The sequence below is a fragment of the Oncorhynchus mykiss genome, chromosome 24, assembly GCF_057628025.1.
Source record: "Oncorhynchus mykiss isolate SJ-2025 chromosome 24, ASM5762802v1, whole genome shotgun sequence".
Lineage (NCBI taxonomy): Eukaryota > Metazoa > Chordata > Actinopteri > Salmoniformes > Salmonidae > Oncorhynchus > Oncorhynchus mykiss.
In genome coordinates, this window is record NC_143045.1 from 5,926 (window position 1) to 31,260 (window position 25,335).

The 25,335-nt window shown below is 41.1% G+C and overlaps 1 protein-coding gene, 1 long non-coding RNA gene and 1 other non-coding gene across 4 annotated transcripts; 2 read left to right on the forward strand and 1 right to left on the reverse strand.

Annotated features, from left to right (window-relative positions):
- Positions 1-932: 932 nt before the first annotated feature.
- Positions 933-2,005, reverse strand: LOC149972319 (uncharacterized). Its single transcript, XR_016491466.1, has 2 exons — positions 1,857-2,005; positions 933-1,477 (listed from the first exon to the last, which is right to left on the reverse strand). It is a non-coding gene; the product is annotated as an uncharacterized LOC149972319 (long non-coding RNA).
- A 2,700-nt stretch (positions 2,006-4,705) lies between these two features.
- Positions 4,706-6,859, forward strand: LOC149972320 (uncharacterized). Of its 2 annotated transcripts, none has more exons than XM_090219093.1 (6): positions 4,706-4,845; positions 4,935-5,041; positions 5,132-5,215; positions 5,676-5,854; positions 6,000-6,451; positions 6,580-6,859. In XM_090219093.1, the coding sequence occupies exons 2-6, from the start codon at positions 5,005-5,007 to the stop codon at positions 6,767-6,769; spliced, it is 942 nt and encodes a 313-aa protein (XP_090075219.1). In that variant the 5' UTR covers positions 4,706-4,845; positions 4,935-5,004; the 3' UTR covers positions 6,770-6,859. The 2 variants fall into 2 exon arrangements, with proteins under 2 accessions (XP_090075219.1, XP_090075220.1); XM_090219094.1 differs by having other exon boundaries at positions 6,610-6,859.
- Positions 6,860-7,259: 400 nt separating this feature from the next.
- LOC110511659 (uncharacterized) lies at positions 7,260-13,436 on the forward strand. The gene is made up of 8 exons (XR_016491465.1): positions 7,260-7,763; positions 7,854-8,066; positions 8,154-8,478; positions 9,154-9,478; positions 10,001-10,325; positions 11,001-11,325; positions 12,001-12,325; positions 13,001-13,436. It is a non-coding gene; the product is annotated as an uncharacterized LOC110511659 (transcript).
- Positions 13,437-25,335: the final 11,899 nt, after the last annotated feature.

Sequence of the window (25,335 nt, forward strand, 5' to 3'; positions counted from 1 at the left end):
CCCTCTAACACTAACCCTAAAATTGATAGCTTATACACTAACATGAATACAGCAACTGGAGTACAGACAGTTAGAAATATTTTCCATGCACACCCAGATAGCAATAGATCAGACAATTAAATATTACAATTATTAGAAATCAGCCTCACACACAATGACTTTATATTTAATGATAAGCACTACTTACAGGTGGAGGGAACAGCTAGGGGCAAGAAATTTGCCACGGCATATGCAAACTTTTACATTGCTGAATGGGAGAGAGAGGCATTGGCCAAGTGCCCACATCAACCTACAATCTATTACAGACTTCTAGATGACATTATAGCCTCACGATATCCAACTATTCACTGAATTAATTAGCATTCTCAACAGTCACCACTCACTAAAGTTTATTTCAAACCAACAGATACACATGCTTTACTCCACAAACACAGTTATCACCCCAAACATACATTTAGAGGCATCGTTAAATCACAAATTATACAGTTTCATAGGATTTCCTCCTGCAAACAGGACCTGGGAAAAGCAATTCAAACATTATTTTAGGCACTCAGACAGAGAGGTTACTCTAAACAATATCTCAGAACCATAAAAAACAGCACCTTGGGGGCCCTCTCTCCCATTCAACCTACACACTCACATAACACAAGTCTGTCAATCACTCTTTTGGACCCCAACCTCCATTATAGAGGTTCCAGAGACATTTCCAAATCCTCCGCTTCCCCTGATTTCAACCCTGACCACAACCCTAACCTTAACCCTTACCCTAATTCGGGTTCGTATCCTGCTCCTGTCCATAACCATAATCCAACCACTAACGCTAACCAAAACCCCACCGCTAACCCTACCCCTAATCCTAATCATAACCCTCCTAGAACAGATTTTGAAATTGACCCCCCTCGGAACCACAATCTTCTTTCCTCCTCTCATTCCCCTTCTGAGCAGCAGACAATCCTCATCCCCCTAGTTACTACATTCTCACATAGGATCAGACCGTTACATCAGGTGTTCAAACACAATTTTTCCATCAACCAACAGGCATACACACCCCTCCAGCCGTATAGAATAATCTCAGCATTTAGGAGGAATAAGAGCCTCAAAGACATCCTCATCCAAGCTAAATACAGTACCAAGCCCCCAACCACCAAAATGACCCACTTCAGACCAAGAAAATGCATTTCAAACTCATACAGCAAGACCTCCACTCCAGTTTTAGACTCCATTTCACTCTACACTCCAAATGTCATATGTGTATAATCACTTGCACATTTGACAAAAAACACTACATTGGGGAAACCCAGTATACAATAGAAAATAGACTTAAACAGCATTCTATACAATATCAAACGGGCCCATTTACACACAGAACTAGTGACTCATTTCCAGGATCACCCCATCACTTACCTCAATATATCAGGATTACAGTCGTGTTCTGGGTGGACCAGTTACACCAACTTGCAGCGGAGGACACAAATCACTGGAAACAACAAAAAAAAAAGTTTCAGGACCCGTATCTCCCATTCCCCAAGTGGACGCAAACACGGCAAAAATCTACCGCATACACAGGATCCCAAATGGACAAAAACGCGATGGTAAGCGGGACAAAGTAGTAAGCCACCACAAGACCTCAAAACTCACAATTTCCATTTTCGAAAGATAAAGTTCATTATAAACATACCAGCTGCGTGCTTGCAGACGCGATAAAGACACGCAGGTTAAAATATCAAAACAAAATATGTGACCAATGGCATTAAATTGGGGACAGGCCGAAAAGCTTGAAACATGTATGGCAATTTAGCGAGTTAACCCGCTAGCTAATTTGTCCTGTGATATAAACATTGCGTTATTTTTTTTACCTGAATTACACAAATTCCTCTACTCCGACAATTAATCCACACATAAAACGGTCAACTGAATCGTTTCTAGTCATCCCTCCATCTTCATCTTTGAATTTATATGGTAATTGTCATCATCACAAATCAGTTCTTCAATCAACCACGTGAGTGAGGAGATATCACGTGCATAGAAAGAAATCCCAGGGGGGACACGACCCCCTATCCTTGGAAAAATATGATTTCCCCCCCCAATATATCACTGTAAACATATCTATGTAATTTCAATAATATGAATGAACGCAATGAAAGCACTTATGCTGATGATAGACACTTAATAGCGCGTTTTTAAGTTTCAAAAGATTGCGACCCCCGCCCTTTGCCTCACAATGGTTTGATCCACTGCAGGTCATTAGTTTTGTTGGAAGCGACGACCAGCAGCTAACTAACTACCAGCAAACCATCGCTAGCGGTCTTCAGCGCGGAAAGCTCTCGCCAGTTCGAACAACGCGACTCTAACCAGAGCATAGCGGACCTATTATTATTTATTTTTTTATCCCCGGATTACCAGCGGATTCCCACCGCAAACGGAACATTTTCAGCTGGGTCTTCACAACTAGCTAACTGCAACCCCGGATGATTACTCCTGGCTAGCGTTTCCATCCATTTAGCTTTGAAGCTAGCCCGGCCAGAGCCCATGTGCTACCACCGAAGCATACTCCTGGGCTACAATATCCGGACCCACGACCGGTCTATCGATGTCACCGCATGAAGAGGTATAAACAAACTCACCCCATCGCGACGTCCCCAAAGGCTAACTTTCTAGCCCTTGCTATCTCCTTGCTTGCTAATTCGGCCTGCTAACTGCTAGCTTGTTTAGCCCCGGTCCGCTAACTACCTTGTTAAGCCCCGGCCTACTAACTGTTAGCTTGTTAGCACAGGCCTGCTAACCGTCTGACTCAACGCGTCCCAACCACTCACCGGACCAAATATTTACTTTAGAACACATTCAAGAACCTCCAGAAGCTAACTAGCTACAAGCTATTTAGTCATTGTTAGCCACTGCTAGCGGCCTTTACCTTCTGCACAGCCAGCCAGTTTTCTTAACCTGGATAATACTCGCCAGTCATGCTTCTCTGCCCCGCCCACCGCTGGCCCCTGGACACTGATCACGTGGCTACATAGCTGATGCATGCTGGACTGTCCATCAATCACGGTACTCCATTTTGCTTGTTTATGTTTTATCTCTCGGCCCCAGCCGCACTCACGTGGTAATTTCGCTTAATTTGCAAAGAAATCCACATTAAGGACTATAAATGTGATGAAATATGACATTAACACCTTTAGCCAACCGCATTTTTTTTTTACTACAGAGGCTACCCGAACTGTGTAATTTAACAACATCTGTAGATCGCTAGCTACTGTAGCTATAGTATGCTGCATGCTGTGGGCAGGCAAGTTAGCATTGTCTATCAAATATTTTTCTGACAGAAATGGATAATATTCGATGTGTATGTATATATATATATAGCAAAGAAATGAAAATAATCAACTAGTAAAATGTGGTGATTTATGACAATAACTCGTCTAGCCAACCGAATTGTTTGACTACAGGAGTTACCCGAACTGTGTAATTTAACAACATCTGTAAATCGCTAGCTACTGTAAACAAGGTTTACAAAAACGCAAAAGTTTATTTGACTGCTAACAACCCTATAAAACCTTAGCTAACATCTATATCAACTCAAACTTGGAATTGTATACTGTTTAATTGTCTATTTATCTTCGTTTTTTGATGGCATGCGTCTGAAGTGTATGTAGTTGGATGCATTGTATGATATGTGACAACATGATTGTCATTGGGGCAAACGTGGCTTTCTATGATTTTAACTAAACTGAATTTAACTGCATATGAGCTAATAATCAACCTAACCCGGCACCCCCCTCCACACCACTGATATCGTTCTATACCCCCCCCCCCCTCACTGCTGTCCTCCTCCTAGCAGACTTATCAAGCAAACGTAAGTTCCTTTATATGTATCTAATACTGTTATGCTGTTACTTGTCACTGCACTCCTCAGTCATGATAATAGTATTTTTCTTGCCTCCTAAGATGGAAAATCCTACTTTCCGGTTCACGCCTTCACAGGAGTTGGTCCTCAAGGCCACACCGCAGGCAGTTAAAGTGGCCGCTGACGGCCCCCCTGCTTCTGGTGCCCAGGGCCCTCCTGTGAGGGCTAAGAAGTGGGAGGAAGTGGAAGCAGAGGCTCGAGCCCGTGTCGTCTCCTAGGGAGGTGACCCCGTTGCAGAGATGGTCGTCCTAAGCCGGTGCACGGTTCAGTTCGGCAAGTACCGGGGTCAGATCTTCAAGTGGATGATGGAGAACGACGTGGGCTACATGATGCACCTGGTAACGGTGCATCAGAAGGAGAGGGAGCGAGAGCGCAGTGTTTCCCAGCATCCCCTGATGGCCAACAAGGACGCCTTGACTCGCACGCCTATCCGGCCTTCGCTGAGATGGTCAGGTTCAACCGGGCACATGAGGAAGCTAAAGTCCTGTCCTCCCAGCCAGGTGAGTTTGTTTAATTCTTCTCATTGTATGTAAGATGTAACTCTTTTGCTCTGACAGTTAATTGGTTCACGTGCTGATTTCAGGCCAGGAGGGCAAGGCCCTTGTCGGCATTGGGAAGTACAAGTGGGACACGCTGCAGGACCTGTATGAGGCTACGGGTGCAGACAGGATAAAGTAAGGGGCGAGCGTCTTTTGTGTTTTCTATGTTCATGTCAGTGTTTTTTATGCACCATTTTACATCTGAAATGTTCCCTCTGCTGTGTCTCACACAGATATGTCAGGAGCACGAGGACGCAGACACCCCGTTATCCTGGGAGTGCGATGGCAGCCTTGATTGATTACATTCAGCGCAGAGACCAGGAGGGGGTAGCTGCTGTGGCCGGGCACGCCGCAGCCAACACCATCCCCGCCAGTAACACCCGGCCCAACAGTGCGGCTTACGTAAGTGTTACATATCTTAAAGGAAAATATAATTCTACTTGTTCCACACAGTTGGAAATGGTGACATATTTGCTGTTTTGTTTTCAAAGGCCTCTTGGTCCTGCGATCTCTGCGTTCCTTTCAAGGCGCTCTCTCGCCCCAGGTGAACTGCAGGCGAAGATGAAGAAACTCATTGCTTCTCAGCCTGCAGTTCAAGGTGAGTGTCTAGTTTCACATGTAAGATAAAAATAAAAATGTTTCGATAAGCTGTGTAGCTCACAATCCTTTCTCTCTCCACGTGATATAGGGGTGTCTTTCCCTCGACCAGCACTGCCACCAACCGATATATCAGACGCAGAGCTGGTCAAAGCAGCTGCTGACATAGACACATGTATGTTTTTACATCACTATTAATTGACATAGGACATTTGATAATTATTCAGTTCAAGTTTTTGCTGACATCTATTAGTGTTTTAAATATTTTTCCCTATCATCAGCCCAAGGAAATGTATTGGTAAGAGTCATCTGGGTTTTAGAGGAGAGTCACTGCATGTATGCACTATTAATTATCTTACCTTGCCACTGTAGCTGTCATCCTGTATGTTGTGGCTGTCATCCTGTCATCATGTAGCTGTCATCCTGTATGACTTTCTATTTTCCATTTTAATCACTAATTTCATGTAAGTTTTACACTCAAACTTGACCAACACTCATTTAATTATTTTGTTACATCCTATCACTGATTGATATTCATCTGGGCATGTTGGAATTGTGCTATTAACTTTCTCTGTTCATTCATGGAAGCATTTATTCATTCATTTAACCTATTTATTTCTGTGTCACTGCAAAAGCCGTATCCCTACAGCTCCACCCATCGCTCCCTCGGCCTCTGCCTCCAAATGACCGAGCCCCGGTCCCTGCCCCGGTTCCTGACCCGGCCCCTGCTCCTGCCCTACTAGGGCGGAGCGAAGAGGAGGATTTGCCCCGGCAGTCCTTCCTGCCTCCAAGGCCCGCCTCAGAAAGTGCTGAGGTAAATTCATCAACTGTAATTACTCCACATTGTTAAGATATTAAACATTGGACACAGTTGTCTTGTCTCCTGCATACTCTCTCCCTGTCTGTTTCTCTGAAACATTACCATCCCTTCTCCCCCATCACTCTCTCCTCTCACTCAGCTGCTGCTTCCAGAGAGTTGGCGTTCATCTCTCACCAAGGAGCAGCAGCAGTGGATCGGCCGCACGCTGTTCACCAGGAACAGCTTTGGGAGGTCGACACTCACCACTGACCTGGTCACGTGGTGGAACCCTCCCCAACCACGGCCGATCTACAATCAGCCACCCGCATCCCCCGACCCCTTCTTCGCATGTCAGCTGTTCCTTTGGATGCCCGTACGTATATGGGCATACAAGCTGGCATGTCCCCAGTCTGGGTGCAGAGGCACACTGTGCAAGGCTGGGCTCTACAAGACCATCCGGAGGGTCTTGGACATCGACCGCTGGTATCTCATGGCCACTGAGTACCTGGAATGCGGCCGGTGTAAGAAGAAGGTCGCGGGGAGGTCACGGGACCTTGTCAGTCAGCTGGACGCTCGGCATCGCTGCCAGTTTCCAGCAATATTGACATACAAGTAAGTTCACAAGGTTTTGTTAGTTAGTAATGAAGTTAAATGAATGCATGTCATTCATATGCTTTCTCTCACTCTCACACTCACTCTCACTCACTCTCTCGGCTGTCCTGTGACCTGCGGGTTGTGAGGATGCTGAGGTCGCGCACTTTGGGGACCAGTGAGTCACAGACCTACAGCAAGCTGTGTGAAAGTCACAGCGAGTCCTTGATGCGTAGTTGTATACGGTACCTCGGGGAGTGCAAGCAGTTTCTGGCATTGGGCGGCAGTTCACTGATCCACCGGAGATGCCCCCGGTGCCCTCACCCGTCTGGCTTCTGACAGTCTACAGCCATGACGTGCTATCGCGGCTGGACGAGGTGAAGGCCAGGGTCACCTCCGTCTTTGGGTCCATCTTAAAGATGGACTCTACCAAGAAGGTGAGTTTTCACTTAAAAATGTGAAGATGAGTCATGTCTTTATTTATTTTTATATCTATATTTAAATAATGTCTTTACCTTTCTGTCTTTGTGTGTTTGTCTCCAGGTGACTAAAAAGCTTGCGGGTACCGCTGCAGACACAGCCGCCTGGGTTACCAACGTCGGTAACGAGCATGGGCAGGTCCTCGTCAGTGTCCTCACTGCCGGTGAGGGTGAGGGCCTGCTCCCCATGGCGGCTGGTCTCATGGAACGGTACCGGCTCGCCGGGGTGGCGCCCCCCCCAGCTCATGTACGTGGACCGAGACTGCTGCTCCAGCTTTGGCGGATCAAAGACAGCTGCCATGTACAATGACTGGGACCAGCTGGTGGTTCGGCTGGACATCTGACACCTGATGCGGCGGTTCGCGTCAGGTGTCACCTCTGAGAGCCACCAGCTCTACGGTCCCTTCATGCGGCAGCTGTCAGCCTGCATCTTTGAGTGGGATGCAGGCGATGTCTGCCGACTGCTGGAGGCCAAGAGGTCTGAGCTGGAGGGGAAGCACGGGATGGTCGGCCTCACCGAGGCAGAGGTTTCGAGGAAGATCGGCAGGAAGGAGATTGCTGTCGGCGTCGTACGCGTGGAGCCGCGGAGACCGAAGTCCTTCTCCTCGAGACCTTCAACAGCGAGAAGGGGGTCGACACCCTGGGCATCCCGTTGCTGGACTCCATCCGCATCCAGGCGATCTGGAAAGAGCAGAGGCGCCACCTCCACTGCATACAGGACCCACCCGGTGTACAGCTGTACACCGAGACCGGCAAAATCACCAAGGGCGGCGTGATGTTGCCGGTTTATCGCTGCGCACGGGGCTCCACATCCTTGGAGTCATTCCATCTCCACCTCAACCGGTTCATCCCAGGTAATTGTCATTGTGGAGCTTAAAGTAATGCTTATTGTTTAATGTTAACAGCAACAGCTCTCCCACCCTAATCGTGCATTGTTCTCTCAGGTACCAGGGCAAATGCAATGCATTTCCAGGCATTCCTGTTGGATGGACTGATGAGGTGGAACGAGGACCGTGCGCAGGCAGCAGTGGAGGGGAAGAACAGGAAGCCCCTGCTCTCCTACAGTGGCTACCTGCAGCACATCCTTAACCTTAGCAGCAAAAGGGTGCTTGGCAAGGAACAGGTTAAGGACTACACCAAGCCTAGCGAGTACACAGGTAAGTCAAGTAAGAGAATGAACATTTACATCAGTTGCATTAATTACATCCCATTAACACTTCTCTACTCTGCTTTTTATTTTATAGGGGAACTCCTCGGAGTGGAGTACCTGTACTCGCAGACTGGCAGAGTGCTGCAGGATGTCAGCGGGGACCCTGACCTTCCGGAAGAGCAGCTGTCGAGCAGCTCGACGAGGGCTTTCAGGAGGAGGATGTAGACCAGACAGTCCACATCCCTCATGTCCCTCGTGTGAGCGCCCCGTCCTCCAGCTCGGCGGCACCTCTGTCAGGGGAACCCGCTGACGCACCCAGGTCTGGGCCATCCAGTCCCACCGCCCCTGAAGACGGAAGCTCTCCTGAGGCCCCTGGTCGACACAGTTCTCCTCACCCTGACCACTCCTCTGATTCAGAGGTAATTATACTTGACCTTTTGTGTTGGTAAAAAAAATACATGCTATTGCAACAATTCAGAGACTGGCGGATTAATACTTTTCTGTGGTTGATCATTGTTTATTTGCAAGCAAAAATATATAACCGTGAGCTTGCAGTTCCTACAACTTCCACACGATGTCGCCAATAACGTCATTTTCGTTGACAAAAATCCTTTGTGTAATGACAAATACGTTTTTGTAAACAAATGACGTTATTGGCTACATCGTGTGGAAGTTGTAGGAACTGCAAGCTCACGGTTATATATTTTTGCTTGCAATAAACAATGATCAACCACAGAAAAGTATTAATCCGCCAGTGTAATGACAAATCATTACACAAAGGATTTTTGTCAGCACAAATGACGTTATTGGCGACATCGTGTGGAAGTTGTAGGAACTGCAAGCTCACGGTTATATATTTTTGCTTGCAATAAACAATTCAGAGACTGGCGGATTAATACTTTTCTGTGGTTGATCATTGTTTATTGCAAGCATCCTTAACCTTAGCAGCAAAAGGGTGCTTGGCAAGGAACAGGTTAAGGACTACACCAAGCCTAGCGAGTACACAGTTAAGTCAAGTAAGAGAATGAACATTTACATCAGTTGCATTAATTACATCCCATTAACACTTCTCTACTCTGCTTTTTATTTTATAGGGGAACTCCTCGGAGTGGAGTACCTGTACTCGCAGACTGGCAGAGTGCTGCAGGATGTCAGCGGGGACCCTGACCTTCCGGAAGAGCAGCTGTCGAGCAGCTCGACGAGGGCTTTCAGGAGGAGGATGTAGACCAGACAGTCCACATCCCTCATGTCCCTCGTGTGAGCGCCCCGTCCTCCAGCTCGGCGGCACCTCTGTCAGGGGAACCCGCTGACGCACCCAGGTCTGGGCCATCCAGTCCCACCGCCCCTGAAGACGGAAGCTCTCCTGAGGCCCCTGGTCGACACAGTTCTCCTCACCCTGACCACTCCTCTGATTCAGAGGTAATTATACTTGACCTTTTGTGTTGGTAAAAAAAATACATGCTATTGCAACAATTCAGAGACTGGCGGATTAATACTTTTCTGTGGTTGATCATTGTTTATTTGCAAGCAAAAATATATAACCGTGAGCTTGCAGTTCCTACAACTTCCACACGATGTCGCCAATAACGTCATTTTCGTTGACAAAAATCCTTTGTGTAATGACAAATACGTTTTTGTAAACAAATGACGTTATTGGCTACATCGTGTGGAAGTTGTAGGAACTGCAAGCTCACGGTTATATATTTTTGCTTGCAATAAACAATTCAGAGACTGGCGGATTAATACTTTTCTGTGGTTGATCATTGTTTATTGCAAGCATCCTTAACCTTAGCAGCAAAAGGGTGCTTGGCAAGGAACAGGTTAAGGACTACACCAAGCCTAGCGAGTACACAGTTAAGTCAAGTAAGAGAATGAACATTTACATCAGTTGCATTAATTACATCCCATTAACACTTCTCTACTCTGCTTTTTATTTTATAGGGGAACTCCTCGGAGTGGAGTACCTGTACTCGCAGACTGGCAGAGTGCTGCAGGATGTCAGCGGGGACCCTGACCTTCCGGAAGAGCAGCTGTCGAGCAGCTCGACGAGGGCTTTCAGGAGGAGGATGTAGACCAGACAGTCCACATCCCTCATGTCCCTCGTGTGAGCGCCCCGTCCTCCAGCTCGGCGGCACCTCTGTCAGGGGAACCCGCTGACGCACCCAGGTCTGGGCCATCCAGTCCCACCGCCCCTGAAGACGGAAGCTCTCCTGAGGCCCCTGGTCGACACAGTTCTCCTCACCCTGACCACTCCTCTGATTCAGAGGTAATTATACTTGACCTTTTGTGTTGGTAAAAAAAATACATGCTATTGCAACAATTCAGAGACTGGCGGATTAATACTTTTCTGTGGTTGATCATTGTTTATTTGCAAGCAAAAATATATAACCGTGAGCTTGCAGTTCCTACAACTTCCACACGATGTCGCCAATAACGTCATTTTCGTTGACAAAAATCCTTTGTGTAATGACAAATACGTTTTTGTAAACAAATGACGTTATTGGCTACATCGTGTGGAAGTTGTAGGAACTGCAAGCTCACGGTTATATATTTTTGCTTGCAATAAACAATGATCAACCACAGAAAAGTATTAATCCGCCAGTGTAATGACAAATCATTACACAAAGGATTTTTGTCAGCACAAATGACGTTATTGGCGACATCGTGTGGAAGTTGTAGGAACTGCAAGCTCACGGTTATATATTTTTGCTTGCAATAAACAATTCAGAGACTGGCGGATTAATACTTTTCTGTGGTTGATCATTGTTTATTGCAAGCATCCTTAACCTTAGCAGCAAAAGGGTGCTTGGCAAGGAACAGGTTAAGGACTACACCAAGCCTAGCGAGTACACAGTTAAGTCAAGTAAGAGAATGAACATTTACATCAGTTGCATTAATTACATCCCATTAACACTTCTCTACTCTGCTTTTTATTTTATAGGGGAACTCCTCGGAGTGGAGTACCTGTACTCGCAGACTGGCAGAGTGCTGCAGGATGTCAGCGGGGACCCTGACCTTCCGGAAGAGCAGCTGTCGAGCAGCTCGACGAGGGCTTTCAGGAGGAGGATGTAGACCAGACAGTCCACATCCCTCATGTCCCTCGTGTGAGCGCCCCGTCCTCCAGCTCGGCGGCACCTCTGTCAGGGGAACCCGCTGACGCACCCAGGTCTGGGCCATCCAGTCCCACCGCCCCTGAAGACGGAAGCTCTCCTGAGGCCCCTGGTCGACACAGTTCTCCTCACCCTGACCACTCCTCTGATTCAGAGGTAATTATACTTGACCTTTTGTGTTGGTAAAAAAAATACATGCTATTGCAACAATTCAGAGACTGGCGGATTAATACTTTTCTGTGGTTGATCATTGTTTATTTGCAAGCAAAAATATATAACCGTGAGCTTGCAGTTCCTACAACTTCCACACGATGTCGCCAATAACGTCATTTTCGTTGACAAAAATCCTTTGTGTAATGACAAATACGTTTTTGTAAACAAATGACGTTATTGGCTACATCGTGTGGAAGTTGTAGGAACTGCAAGCTCACGGTTATATATTTTTGCTTGCAATAAACAATGATCAACCACAGAAAAGTATTAATCCGCCAGTGTAATGACAAATCATTACACAAAGGATTTTTGTCAGCACAAATGACGTTATTGGCGACATCGTGTGGAAGTTGTAGGAACTGCAAGCTCACGGTTATATATTTTTGCTTGCAATAAACAATTCAGAGACTGGCGGATTAATACTTTTCTGTGGTTGATCATTGTTTATTGCAAGCATCCTTAACCTTAGCAGCAAAAGGGTGCTTGGCAAGGAACAGGTTAAGGACTACACCAAGCCTAGCGAGTACACAGTTAAGTCAAGTAAGAGAATGAACATTTACATCAGTTGCATTAATTACATCCCATTAACACTTCTCTACTCTGCTTTTTATTTTATAGGGGAACTCCTCGGAGTGGAGTACCTGTACTCGCAGACTGGCAGAGTGCTGCAGGATGTCAGCGGGGACCCTGACCTTCCGGAAGAGCAGCTGTCGAGCAGCTCGACGAGGGCTTTCAGGAGGAGGATGTAGACCAGACAGTCCACATCCCTCATGTCCCTCGTGTGAGCGCCCCGTCCTCCAGCTCGGCGGCACCTCTGTCAGGGGAACCCGCTGACGCACCCAGGTCTGGGCCATCCAGTCCCACCGCCCCTGAAGACGGAAGCTCTCCTGAGGCCCCTGGTCGACACAGTTCTCCTCACCCTGACCACTCCTCTGATTCAGAGGTAATTATACTTGACCTTTTGTGTTGGTAAAAAAAATACATGCTATTGCAACAATTCAGAGACTGGCGGATTAATACTTTTCTGTGGTTGATCATTGTTTATTTGCAAGCAAAAATATATAACCGTGAGCTTGCAGTTCCTACAACTTCCACACGATGTCGCCAATAACGTCATTTTCGTTGACAAAAATCCTTTGTGTAATGACAAATACGTTTTTGTAAACAAATGACGTTATTGGCTACATCGTGTGGAAGTTGTAGGAACTGCAAGCTCACGGTTATATATTTTTGCTTGCAATAAACAATGATCAACCACAGAAAAGTATTAATCCGCCAGTGTAATGACAAATCATTACACAAAGGATTTTTGTCAGCACAAATGACGTTATTGGCGACATCGTGTGGAAGTTGTAGGAACTGCAAGCTCACGGTTATATATTTTTGCTTGCAATAAACAATTCAGAGACTGGCGGATTAATACTTTTCTGTGGTTGATCATTGTTTATTGCAAGCATCCTTAACCTTAGCAGCAAAAGGGTGCTTGGCAAGGAACAGGTTAAGGACTACACCAAGCCTAGCGAGTACACAGTTAAGTCAAGTAAGAGAATGAACATTTACATCAGTTGCATTAATTACATCCCATTAACACTTCTCTACTCTGCTTTTTATTTTATAGGGGAACTCCTCGGAGTGGAGTACCTGTACTCGCAGACTGGCAGAGTGCTGCAGGATGTCAGCGGGGACCCTGACCTTCCGGAAGAGCAGCTCGACGAGGAGGACGTAACTATTTTATTTTCCTGCCTCTACATTAAATGCATATGAACGTGGTGTCCATATGGCCCCTAGGTGTCCATGGACGATGTAGTTTGGTCCTATACGGTTTGAATGGAATAGAGGAGATTTCACGTTGTAACTTTTATGTTGCAGTTTTTGTACATGAGTTGTTGTATTTTGGTACTGTCAACACAAAGCACCTAGCAATGTATTGGGGATGTGTGTTTTACCTTGCTCCTGTGTAGAAAGAACAACTTGTCAGATGCATTGGAGACTGATGTGTTCCTGTCCTGTCTTTTCACAATACTATTGCAGATCAACATAAAGCCTAAAATACAGCCGTGGTGTCGCTCTTCATTTCTTGGTTTTCCTGTGGTATAAGAAACCTGCTACTCTTTGGCATATGATTGTTGTCAATAAGTGTGTTAGCTAGCATACACCGATGTAATTGTCACTTAAGCCAGTTGAGTATAAGTTGTCAGTTGTCTTCGACAACCATCAATATCGTTAAGCCCTGCACAACTAACGTGCTGTTTCCCATTTAACAACAGCAACAGAAATAAGAGTTGCTCAACTGGGAAAAATGGCTGATGTGATTTACCCGGATCACTGGATGCGTGTGAGTTTGGGTGAGTGTAACCGATGTGAAATGGCCAGCATCGCCTAATGTAAATAATGTGTGTACAATGTTTTAAACATAACTGTTCAAACTAGATGATAGTAGGTACACTTGTGGACAATTTTCAGCAGGTTGCAGCAATTGAACTAAATAACCACTTTTCAACAAGACAACGTCTAAAATCGTGTTTGGTTGCACTGGAAGTACATTTTATACAGAACTGTTCAAACTAGATGATAGTAGGTACACTTGTGGACAATTTTCAGCAAATTGCAGCAATTGAACTACAGAAATAACCACTTTCCCAAAAACAAGGTCTAAAATCGTGTTTGGTTGCACTGGAAGTACATTTTATACAGAACTGTTCAAACTAGATGATAGTAGGTACACTTGTGGACAATTTTCAGCAAATTGCAGCAATTGAACTACAGAAATAACCACTTTTCCACAAAACAAGGTCTAAAATCTTGTTTGTTGCACTGGAAGTACATTTTATACAGAACTGTTCAAACTAGATGATAGTAGGTACACTTGTGGACAATTTTCAGCAAATTGCAGCAATTGAACTACAGAAATAACCACTTTTCCTCAAAACAAGGTCTAAAATCGTGTTTGGTTGCACTGGAAGTACATTTTATACAGAACTGTTCAAACTAGATGATAGTAGGTACACTTGTGGACAATTTTCAGCAAATTGCAGCAATTGAACTACAGAAATAACCACTTTTCCTCAAAACAAGGTCTAAAATCGTGTTTGGTTGCACTGGAAGTACATTTTATACAGAACTGTTCAAACTAGATGATAGTAGGTACACTTGTGGACAATTTTCAGCAAATTGCAGCAATTGAACTACAGAAATAACCACTTTTCCTCAAAACAAGGTCTAAAATCGTGTTTGGTTGCACTGGAAGTACATTTTATACAGAACTGTTCAAACTAGATGATAGTAGGTACACTTGTGGACAATTTTCAGCAAATTGCAGCACTTGAACTACAGAAATAACCACTTTTCCACAAAACAAGGTCTAAAATCGTGTTTGGTTGCACTGGAAGTACATTTTATACAGAACTGTTCAAACTAGATGATAGTAGGTACACTTGTGGACAATTTTCAGCAAATTGCAGCACTTGAACTACAGAAATAACCACTTTTCCACAAAACAAGGTCTAAAATCGTGTTTGGTTGCACTGGAAGTACATTTTATACAGAACTGTTCAAACTAGATGATAGTAGGTACACTTGTGGACAATTTTCAGCAAATTGCAGCAATTGAACTACAGAAATAACCACTTTTCCACAAAACAAGGTCTAAAATCGTGTTTGGTTGCACTGGAAGTACATTTTATATACAGAACTGTTCAAACTAGATGATAGTAGGTACACTTGTGGACAATTTTCAGCAAATTGCAGCAATTGAACTACAGAAATAACCACTTTTCCACAAAACAAGGTCTAAAATCGTGTTTGGTTGCACTGGAAGTACATTTTATATACAGAACTGTTCAAACTAGATGATAGTAGGTACACTTGTGGACAATTTTCAGCAAATTGCAGCAATTGAACTACAGAAATAACCACTTTTCCACAAAACAAGGTCTAAAATCGTGTTTGGTTGCACTGGAAGTACATTTTATATACAGAACTGTTCAAACTAGATGATAGTAGGTACACTTGTGGACAATTTTCAGCAAATTGCAGCAATTGAACTACAGAAATAACCACTTTTCCTCAAAACAAGGTCTAAAATCGTGTTTGGTTGCACTGGAAGTACATTTTATACAGAACTGTTCAAACTAGATGATAGTAGGTACACTTGTGGACAATTTTCAGCAAATTGCAGCAATTGAACTACAGAAATAACCACTTTTCCTCAAAACAAGGTCTAAAATCGTGTTTGGTTGCACTGGAAGTACATTTTATACAGAACTGTTCAAACTAGATGATAGTAGGTACACTTGTGGACAATTTTCAGCAAATTGCAGCACTTGAACTACAGAAATAACCACTTTTCCACAAAACAAGGTCTAAAATCGTGTTTGGTTGCACTGGAAGTACATTTTATACAGAACTGTTCAAACTAGATGATAGTAGGTACACTTGTGGACAATTTTCAGCAAATTGCAGCACTTGAACTACAGAAATAACCACTTTTCCACAAAACAAGGTCTAAAATCGTGTTTGGTTGCACTGGAAGTACATTTTATACAGAACTGTTCAAACTAGATGATAGTAGGTACACTTGTGGACAATTTTCAGCAAATTGCAGCAATTGAACTACAGAAATAACCACTTTTCCACAAAACAAGGTCTAAAATCGTGTTTGGTTGCACTGGAAGTACATTTTATATACAGAACTGTTCAAACTAGATGATAGTAGGTACACTTGTGGACAATTTTCAGCAAATTGCAGCAATTGAACTACAGAAATAACCACTTTTCCACAAAACAAGGTCTAAAATCGTGTTTGGTTGCACTGGAAGTACATTTTATATACAGAACTGTTCAAACTAGATGATAGTAGGTACACTTGTGGACAATTTTCAGCAAATTGCAGCAATTGAACTACAGAAATAACCACTTTTCCACAAAACAAGGTCTAAAATCGTGTTTGGTTGCACTGGAAGTACATTTTATATACAGAACTGTTCAAACTAGATGATAGTAGGTACACTTGTGGACAATTTTCAGCAAATTGCAGCAATTGAACTACAGAAATAACCACTTTTCCTCAAAACAAGGTCTAAAATCGTGTTTGGTTGCACTGGAAGTACATTTTATACAGAACTGTTCAAACTAGATGATAGTAGGTACACTTGTGGACAATTTTCAGCAAATTGCAGCAATTGAACTACAGAAATAACCACTTTTCCTCAAAACAAGGTCTAAAATCGTGTTTGGTTGCACTGGAAGTACATTTTATACAGAACTGTTCAAACTAGATGATAGTAGGTACACTTGTGGACAATTTTCAGCAAATTGCAGCAATTGAACTACAGAAATAACCACTTTTCCACAAAACAAGGTCTAAAATCTTGTTTGTTGCACTGGAAGTACATTTTATATACAGAACTGTTCAAACTAGATGATAGTAGGTACACTTGTGGACAATTTTCAGCAAATTGCAGCAATTGAACTACAGAAATAACCACTTTTCCACAAAACAAGGTCTAAAATCGTGTTTGGTTGCACTGGAAGTACATTTTATACAGAACTGTTCAAACTAGATGATAGTAGGTACACTTGTGGACAATTTTCAGCAAATTGCAGCAATTGAACTACAGAAATAACCACTTTTCCACAAAACAAGGTCTAAAATCGTGTTTGGTTGCACTGGAAGTACATTTTATATACAGAACTGTTCAAACTAGATGATAGTAGGTACACTTGTGGACAATTTTCAGCAAATTGCAGCAATTGAACTACAGAAATAACCACTTTTCCACAAAACAAGGTCTAAAATCGTGTTTGGTTGCACTGGAAGTACATTTTATATACAGAACTGTTCAAACTAGATGATAGTAGGTACACTTGTGGACAATTTTCAGCAAATTGCAGCAATTGAACTACAGAAATAACCACTTTTCCACAAAACAAGGTCTAAAATCGTGTTTGGTTGCACTGGAAGTACATTTTATATACAGAACTGTTCAAACTAGATGATAGTAGGTACACTTGTGGACAATTTTCAGCAAATTGCAGCAATTGAACTACAGAAATAACCACTTTTCCACAAAACAAGGTCTAAAATCGTGTTTGGTTGCACTGGAAGTACATTTTATATACAGAACTGTTCAAACTAGATGATAGTAGGTACACTTGTGGACAATTTTCAGCAAATTGCAGCAATTGAACTACAGAAATAACCACTTTTCCACAAAACAAGGTCTAAAATCGTGTTTGGTTGCACTGGAAGTACATTTTATATACAGAACTGTTCAAACTAGATGATAGTAGGTACACTTGTGGACAATTTTCAGCAAATTGCAGCAATTGAACTACAGAAATAACCACTTTTCCACAAAACAAGGTCTAAAATCGTGTTTGGTTGCACTGGAAGTACATTTTATATACAGAACTGTTCAAACTAGATGATAGTAGGTACACTTGTGGACAATTTTCAGCAAATTGCAGCAATTGAACTACAGAAATAACCACTTTTCCTCAAAACAAGGTCTAAAATCGTGTTTGGTTGCACTGGAAGTACATTTTATACAGAACTGTTCAAACTAGATGATAGTAGGTACACTTGTGGACAATTTTCAGCAAATTGCAGCAATTGAACTACAGAAATAACCACTTTTCCTCAAAACAAGGTCTAAAATCGTGTTTGGTTGCACTGGAAGTACATTTTATACAGAACTGTTCAAACTAGATGATAGTAGGTACACTTGTGGACAATTTTCAGCAAATTGCAGCAATTGAACTACAGAAATAACCACTTTCCCAAAAACAAGGTCTAAAATCGTGTTTGGTTGCACTGGAAGTACATTTTATACAGAACTGTTCAAACTAGATGATAGTAGGTACACTTGTGGACAATTTTCAGCAAATTGCAGCAATTGAACTACAGAAATAACCACTTTTCCACAAAACAAGGTCTAAAATCTTGTTTGTTGCACTGGAAGTACATTTTATACAGAACTGTTCAAACTAGATGATAGTAGGTACACTTGTGGACAATTTTCAGCAAATTGCAGCAATTGAACTACAGAAATAACCACTTTTCCACAAAACAAGGTCTAAAATCGTGTTTGGTTGCACTGGAAGTACATTTTATACAGAACTGTTCAAACTAGATGATAGTAGGTACACTTGTGGACAATTTTCAGCAAATTGCAGCACTTGAACTACAGAAATAACCACTTTTCCACAAAACAAGGTCTAAAATCGTGTTTGGTTGCACTGGAAGTACATTTTATACAGAACTGTTCAAACTAGATGATAGTAGGTACACTTGTGGACAATTTTCAGCAAATTGCAGCAATTGAACTACAGAAATAACCACTTTTCCACAAAACAAGGTCTAAAATCGTGTTTGGTTGCACTGGAAGTACATTTTATATACAGAACTGTTCAAACTAGATGATAGTAGGTACACTTGTGGACAATTTTCAGCAAATTGCAGCAATTGAACTACAGAAATAACCACTTTTCCACAAAACAAGGTCTAAAATCGTGTTTGGTTGCACTGGAAGTACATTTTATATACAGAACTGTTCAAACTAGATGATAGTAGGTACACTTGTGGACAATTTTCAGCAAATTGCAGCAATTGAACTACAGAAATAACCACTTTTCCTCAAAACAAGGTCTAAAATCGTGTTTGGTTGCACTGGAAGTACATTTTATACAGAACTGTTCAAACTAGATGATAGTAGGTACACTTGTGGACAATTTTCAGCAAATTGCAGCACTTGAACTACAGAAATAACCACTTTTCCACAAAACAAGGTCTAAAATCGTGTTTGGTTGCACTGGAAGTACATTTTATATACAGAACTGTTCAAACTAGATGATAGTAGGTACACTTGTGGACAATTTTCAGCAAATTGCAGCAATTGAACTACAGAAATAACCACTTTTCCTCAAAACAAGGTCTAAAATCGTGTTTGGTTGCACTGGAAGTACATTTTATACAGAACTGTTCAAACTAGATGATAGTAGGTACACTTGTGGACAATTTTCAGCAAATTGCAGCAATTGAACTACAGAAATAACCACTTTTCCACAAAACAAGGTCTAAAATCTTGTTTGTTGCACTGGAAGTACATTTTATATACAGAACTGTTCAAACTAGATGATAGTAGGTACACTTGTGGACAATTTTCAGCAAATTGCAGCAATTGAACTACAGAAATAACCACTTTTCCACAAAACAAGGTGTAAAATCGTGTTTGGTTGCACTGGAAGTACATTTTATACAGAACTGTTCAAACTAGATGATAGTAGGTACACTTGTGGACAATTTTCAGCAAATTGCAGCAATTGAACTACAGAAATAACCACTTTTCCTCAAAACAAGGTCTAAAATCGTGTTTGGTTGCACTGGAAGTACATTTTACACAGAACTTTTCAAACTAGATGATAGTAGGTACACTTGTGGACAATTTTCAGCAAATTGCAGCACTTGAACTACAGAAATAACCACTTTTCCACAAAACAAGGTCTAAAATCGTGTTTGGTTGCACTGGAAGTACATTTTATATACAGAACTGTTCAAACTAGATGATAGTAGGTACACTTGTGGACAATTTTCAGCAAATTGCAGCAATTGAACTACAGAAATAACCACTTTTCCACAAAACAAGGTCTAAAATCGTGTTTGGTTGCACTGGAAGTACATTTTATATACAGAACTGTTCAAACTAGATGATAGTAGGTACACTTGTGGACAATTTTCAGCAAATTGCAGCAATTGAACTACAGAAATAACCACTTTTCCACAAAACAAGGTCTAAAATCGTGTTTGGTTGCACTGGAAGTACATTTTATATACAGAACTGTTCAAACTAGATGATAGTAGGTACACTTGTGGACAATTTTCAGCAAATTGCAGCAATTGAACTACAGAAATAACCACTTTTCCTCAAAACAAGGTCTAAAATCGTGTTTGGTTGCACTGGAAGTACATTTTATACAGAACTGTTCAAACTAGATGATAGTAGGTACACTTGTGGACAATTTTCAGCAAATTGCAGCACTTGAACTACAGAAATAACCACTTTTCCACAAAACAAGGTCTAAAATCGTGTTTGGTTGCACTGGAAGTACATTTTATATACAGAACTGTTCAAACTAGATGATAGTAGGTACACTTGTGGACAATTTTCAGCAAATTGCAGCAATTGAACTACAGAAATAACCACTTTTCCTCAAAACAAGGTCTAAAATCGTGTTTGGTTGCACTGGAAGTACATTTTATACAGAACTGTTCAAACTAGATGATAGTAGGTACACTTGTGGACAATTTTCAGCAAATTGCAGCAATTGAACTACAGAAATAACCACTTTTCCACAAAACAAGGTCTAAAATCTTGTTTGTTGCACTGGAAGTACATTTTATATACAGAACTGTTCAAACTAGATGATAGTAGGTACACTTGTGGACAATTTTCAGCAAATTGCAGCAATTGAACTACAGAAATAACCACTTTTCCTCAAAACAAGGTCTAAAATCGTGTTTGGTTGCACTGGAAGTACATTTTATACAGAACTGTTCAAACTAGATGATAGTAGGTACACTTGTGGACAATTTTCAGCAAATTGCAGCAATTGAACTACAGAAATAACCACTTTTCCTCAAAACAAGGTCTAAAATCGTGTTTGGTTGCACTGGAAGTACATTTTATACAGAACTGTTCAAACTAGATGATAGTAGGTACACTTGTGGACAAATTTCAGCAAATTGCAGCAATTGAACTACAGAAATAACCACTTTTCCACAAAACAAGGTCTAAAATCTTGTTTGTTGCACTGGAAGTACATTTTATATACAGAACTGTTCAAACTAGATGATAGTAGGTACACTTGTGGACAATTTTCAGCAAATTGCAGCAATTGAACTACAGAAATAACCACTTTTCCACAAAACAAGGTGTAAAATCGTGTTTGGTTGCACTGGAAGTACATTTTATACAGAACTGTTCAAACTAGATGATAGTAGGTACACTTGTGGACAATTTTCAGCAAATTGCAGCAATTGAACTACAGAAATAACCACTTTTCCTCAAAACAAGGTCTAAAATCGTGTTTGGTTGCACTGGAAGTACATTTTACACAGAACTTTTCAAACTAGATGATAGTAGGTACACTTGTGGACAATTTTCAGCAAATTGCAGCACTTGAACTACAGAAATAACCACTTTTCCACAAAACAAGGTCTAAAATCGTGTTTGGTTGCACTGGAAGTACATTTTATACAGAACTGTTCAAACTAGATGATAGTAGGTACACTTGTGGACAATTTTCAGCAAATTGCAGCAATTGAACTACAGAAATGACCACTTTTCCACAAAACAAGGTCTAAAATCGTGTTTGGTTGCACTGGAAGTACATTTTATATACAGAACTGTTCAAACTAGATGATAGTAGGTACACTTGTGGACAATTTTCAGCAAATTGCAGCAATTGAACTACAGAAATAACCACTTTTCCTCAAAACAAGGTCTAAAATCGTGTTTGGTTGCACTGGAAGTACATTTTATACAGAACTGTTCAAACTAGATGATAGTAGGTACACTTGTGGACAATTTTCAGCAAATTGCAGCAATTGAACTACAGAAATAACCACTTTTCCTCAAAACAAGGTCTAAAATCGTGTTTGGTTGCACTGGAAGTACATTTTATACAGAACTGTTCAAACTAGATGATAGTAGGTACACTTGTGGACAATTTTCAGCAAATTGCAGCAATTGAACTACAGAAATAACCACTTTTCCACAAAACAAGGTCTAAAATCTTGTTTGTTGCACTGGAAGTACATTTTATATACAGAACTGTTCAAACTAGATGATAGTAGGTACACTTGTGGACAATTTTCAGCAAATTGCAGCAATTGAACTACAGAAATAACCACTTTTCCACAAAACAAGGTCTAAAATCGTGTTTGGTTGCACTGGAAGTACATTTTATACAGAACTGTTCAAACTAGATGATAGTAGGTACACTTGTGGACAATTTTCAGCAAATTGCAGCAATTGAACTACAGAAATAACCACTTTTCCACAAAACAAGGTCTAAAATCGTGTTTGGTTGCACTGGAAGTACATTTTATACAGAACTGTTCAAACTAGATGATAGTAGGTACACTTGTGGACAATTTTCAGCAAATTGCAGCAATTGAACTACAGAAATAACCACTTTTCCACAAAACAAGGTGTAAAATCGTGTTTGGTTGCACTGGAAGTACATTTTATACAGAACTGTTCAACCTAGATGATAGTAGGTACACTTGTGGACAATTTTCAGCAAATTGCAGCAATTGAACTACAGAAATAACCACTTTTCCTCAAAACAAGGTCTAAAATCGTGTTTGGTTGCACTGGAAGTACATTTTATACAGAACTGTTCAAACTAGATGATAGTAGGTACACTTGTGGACAATTTTCAGCAAATTGCAGCAATTGAACTACAGAAATAACCACTTTCCCAAAAACAAGGTCTAAAATCGTGTTTGGTTGCACTGGAAGTACATTTTATACAGAACTGTTCAAACTAGATGATAGTAGGTACACTTGTGGACAATTTTCAGCAAATTGCAGCAATTGAACTACAGAAATAACCACTTTTCCACAAAACAAGGTCTAAAATCGTGTTTGGTTGCACTGGAAGTACATTTTATATACAGAACTGTTCAAACTAGATGATAGTAGGTACACTTGTGGACAATTTTCAGCAAATTGCAGCAATTGAACTACAGAAATAACCACTTTTCCACAAAACAAGGTCTAAAATCGTGTTTGGTTGCACTGGAAGTACATTTTATATACAGAACTGTTCAAACTAGATGATAGTAGGTACACTTGTGGACAATTTTCAGCAAATTGCAGCAATTGAACTACAGAAATAACCACTTTTCCACAAAACAAGGTCTAAAATCGTGTTTGGTTGCACTGGAAGTACATTTTATATACAGAACTGTTCAAACTAGATGATAGTAGGTACACTTGTGGACAATTTTCAGCAAATTGCAGCAATTGAACTACAGAAATAACCACTTTTCCTCAAAACAAGGTCTAAAATCGTGTTTGGTTGCACTGGAAGTACATTTTATATACAGAACTGTTCAAACTAGATGATAGTAGGTACACTTGTGGACAATTTTCAGCAAATTGCAGCAATTGAACTACAGAAATAACCACTTTTCCTCAAAACAAGGTCTAAAATCGTGTTTGGTTGCACTGGAAGTACATTTTATATACAGAACTGTTCAAACTAGATGATAGTAGGTACACTTGTGGACAATTTTCAGCAAATTGCAGCAATTGAACTACAGAAATAACCACTTTTCCACAAAACAAGGTCTAAAATCGTGTTTGGTTGCACTGGAAGTACATTTTATATACAGAACTGTTCAAACTAGATGATAGTAGGTACACTTGTGGACAATTTTCAGCAAATTGCAGCAATTGAACTACAGAAATAACCACTTTTCCTCAAAACAAGGTCTAAAATCGTGTTTGGTTGCACTGGAAGTACATTTTATATACAGAACTGTTCAAACTAGATGATAGTAGGTACACTTGTGGACAATTTTCAGCAAATTGCAGCAATTGAACTACAGAAATAACCACTTTTCCTCAAAACAAGGTCTAAAATCGTGTTTGGTTGCACTGGAAGTACATTTTATACAGAACTGTTCAAACTAGATGATAGTAGGTACACTTGTGGACAATTTTCAGCAAATTGCAGCAATTGAACTACAGAAATAACCACTTTTCCTCAAAACAAGGTCTAAAATCGTGTTTGGTTGCACTGGAAGTACATTTTATACAGAACTGTTCAAACTAGATGATAGTAGGTACACTTGTGGACAATTTTCAGCAAATTGCAGCAATTGAACTACAGAAATAACCACTTTTCCTCAAAACAAGGTCTAAAATCGTGTTTGGTTGCACTGGAAGTACATTTTATATACAGAACTGTTCAAACTAGATGATAGTAGGTACACTTGTGGACAATTTTCAGCAAATTGCAGCAATTGAACTACAGAAATAACCACTTTTCCACAAAACAAGGTCTAAAATCGTGTTTGGTTGCACTGGAAGTACATTTTATATACAGAACTGTTCAAACTAGATGATAGTAGGTACACTTGTGGACAATTTTCAGCAAATTGCAGCAATTGAACTACAGAAATAACCACTTTTCCTCAAAACAAGGTCTAAAATCGTGTTTGGTTGCACTGGAAGTACATTTTATATACAGAACTGTTCAAACTAGATGATAGTAGGTACACTTGTGGACAATTTTCAGCAAATTGCAGCAATTGAACTACAGAAATAACCACTTTTCCTCAAAACAAGGTCTAAAATCGTGTTTGGTTGCACTGGAAGTACATTTTATACAGAACTGTTCAAACTAGATGATAGTAGGTACACTTGTGGACAATTTTCAGCAAATTGCAGCAATTGAACTACAGAAATAACCACTTTTCCACAAAACAAGGTCTAAAATCTTGTTTGTTGCACTGGAAGTACATTTTATATACAGAACTGTTCAAACTAGATGATAGTAGGTACACTTGTGGACAATTTTCAGCAAATTGCAGCAATTGAACTACAGAAATAACCACTTTTCCACAAAACAAGGTCTAAAATCGTGTTTGGTTGCACTGGAAGTACATTTTATACAGAACTGTTCAAACTAGATGATAGTAGGTACACTTGTGGACAATTTTCAGCAAATTGCAGCAATTGAACTACAGAAATAACCACTTTTCCACAAAACAAGGTCTAAAATCGTGTTTGGTTGCACTGGAAGTACATTTTATATACAGAACTGTTCAAACTAGATGATAGTAGGTACACTTGTGGACAATTTTCAGCAAATTGCAGCAATTGAACTACAGAAATAACCACTTTTCCACAAAACAAGGTCTAAAATCGTGTTTGGTTG

Bases quoted from the DNA above. Each gene is read 5' to 3' on its own strand.
- LOC149972320 (XM_090219093.1), top strand. From the start codon at position 5,005: ATGAAGAAACTCATTGCTTCTCAGCCTGCAGTTCAAG. The intron at 5,216-5,675 runs GTATGTTTTTAC...TCACTGCAAAAG, and splicing joins AGCTGCTGACATAGACACAT to CCGTATCCCTACAGCTCCAC. The intron at 5,855-5,999 runs GTAAATTCATCA...CCTCTCACTCAG, and splicing joins CCGCCTCAGAAAGTGCTGAG to CTGCTGCTTCCAGAGAGTTG.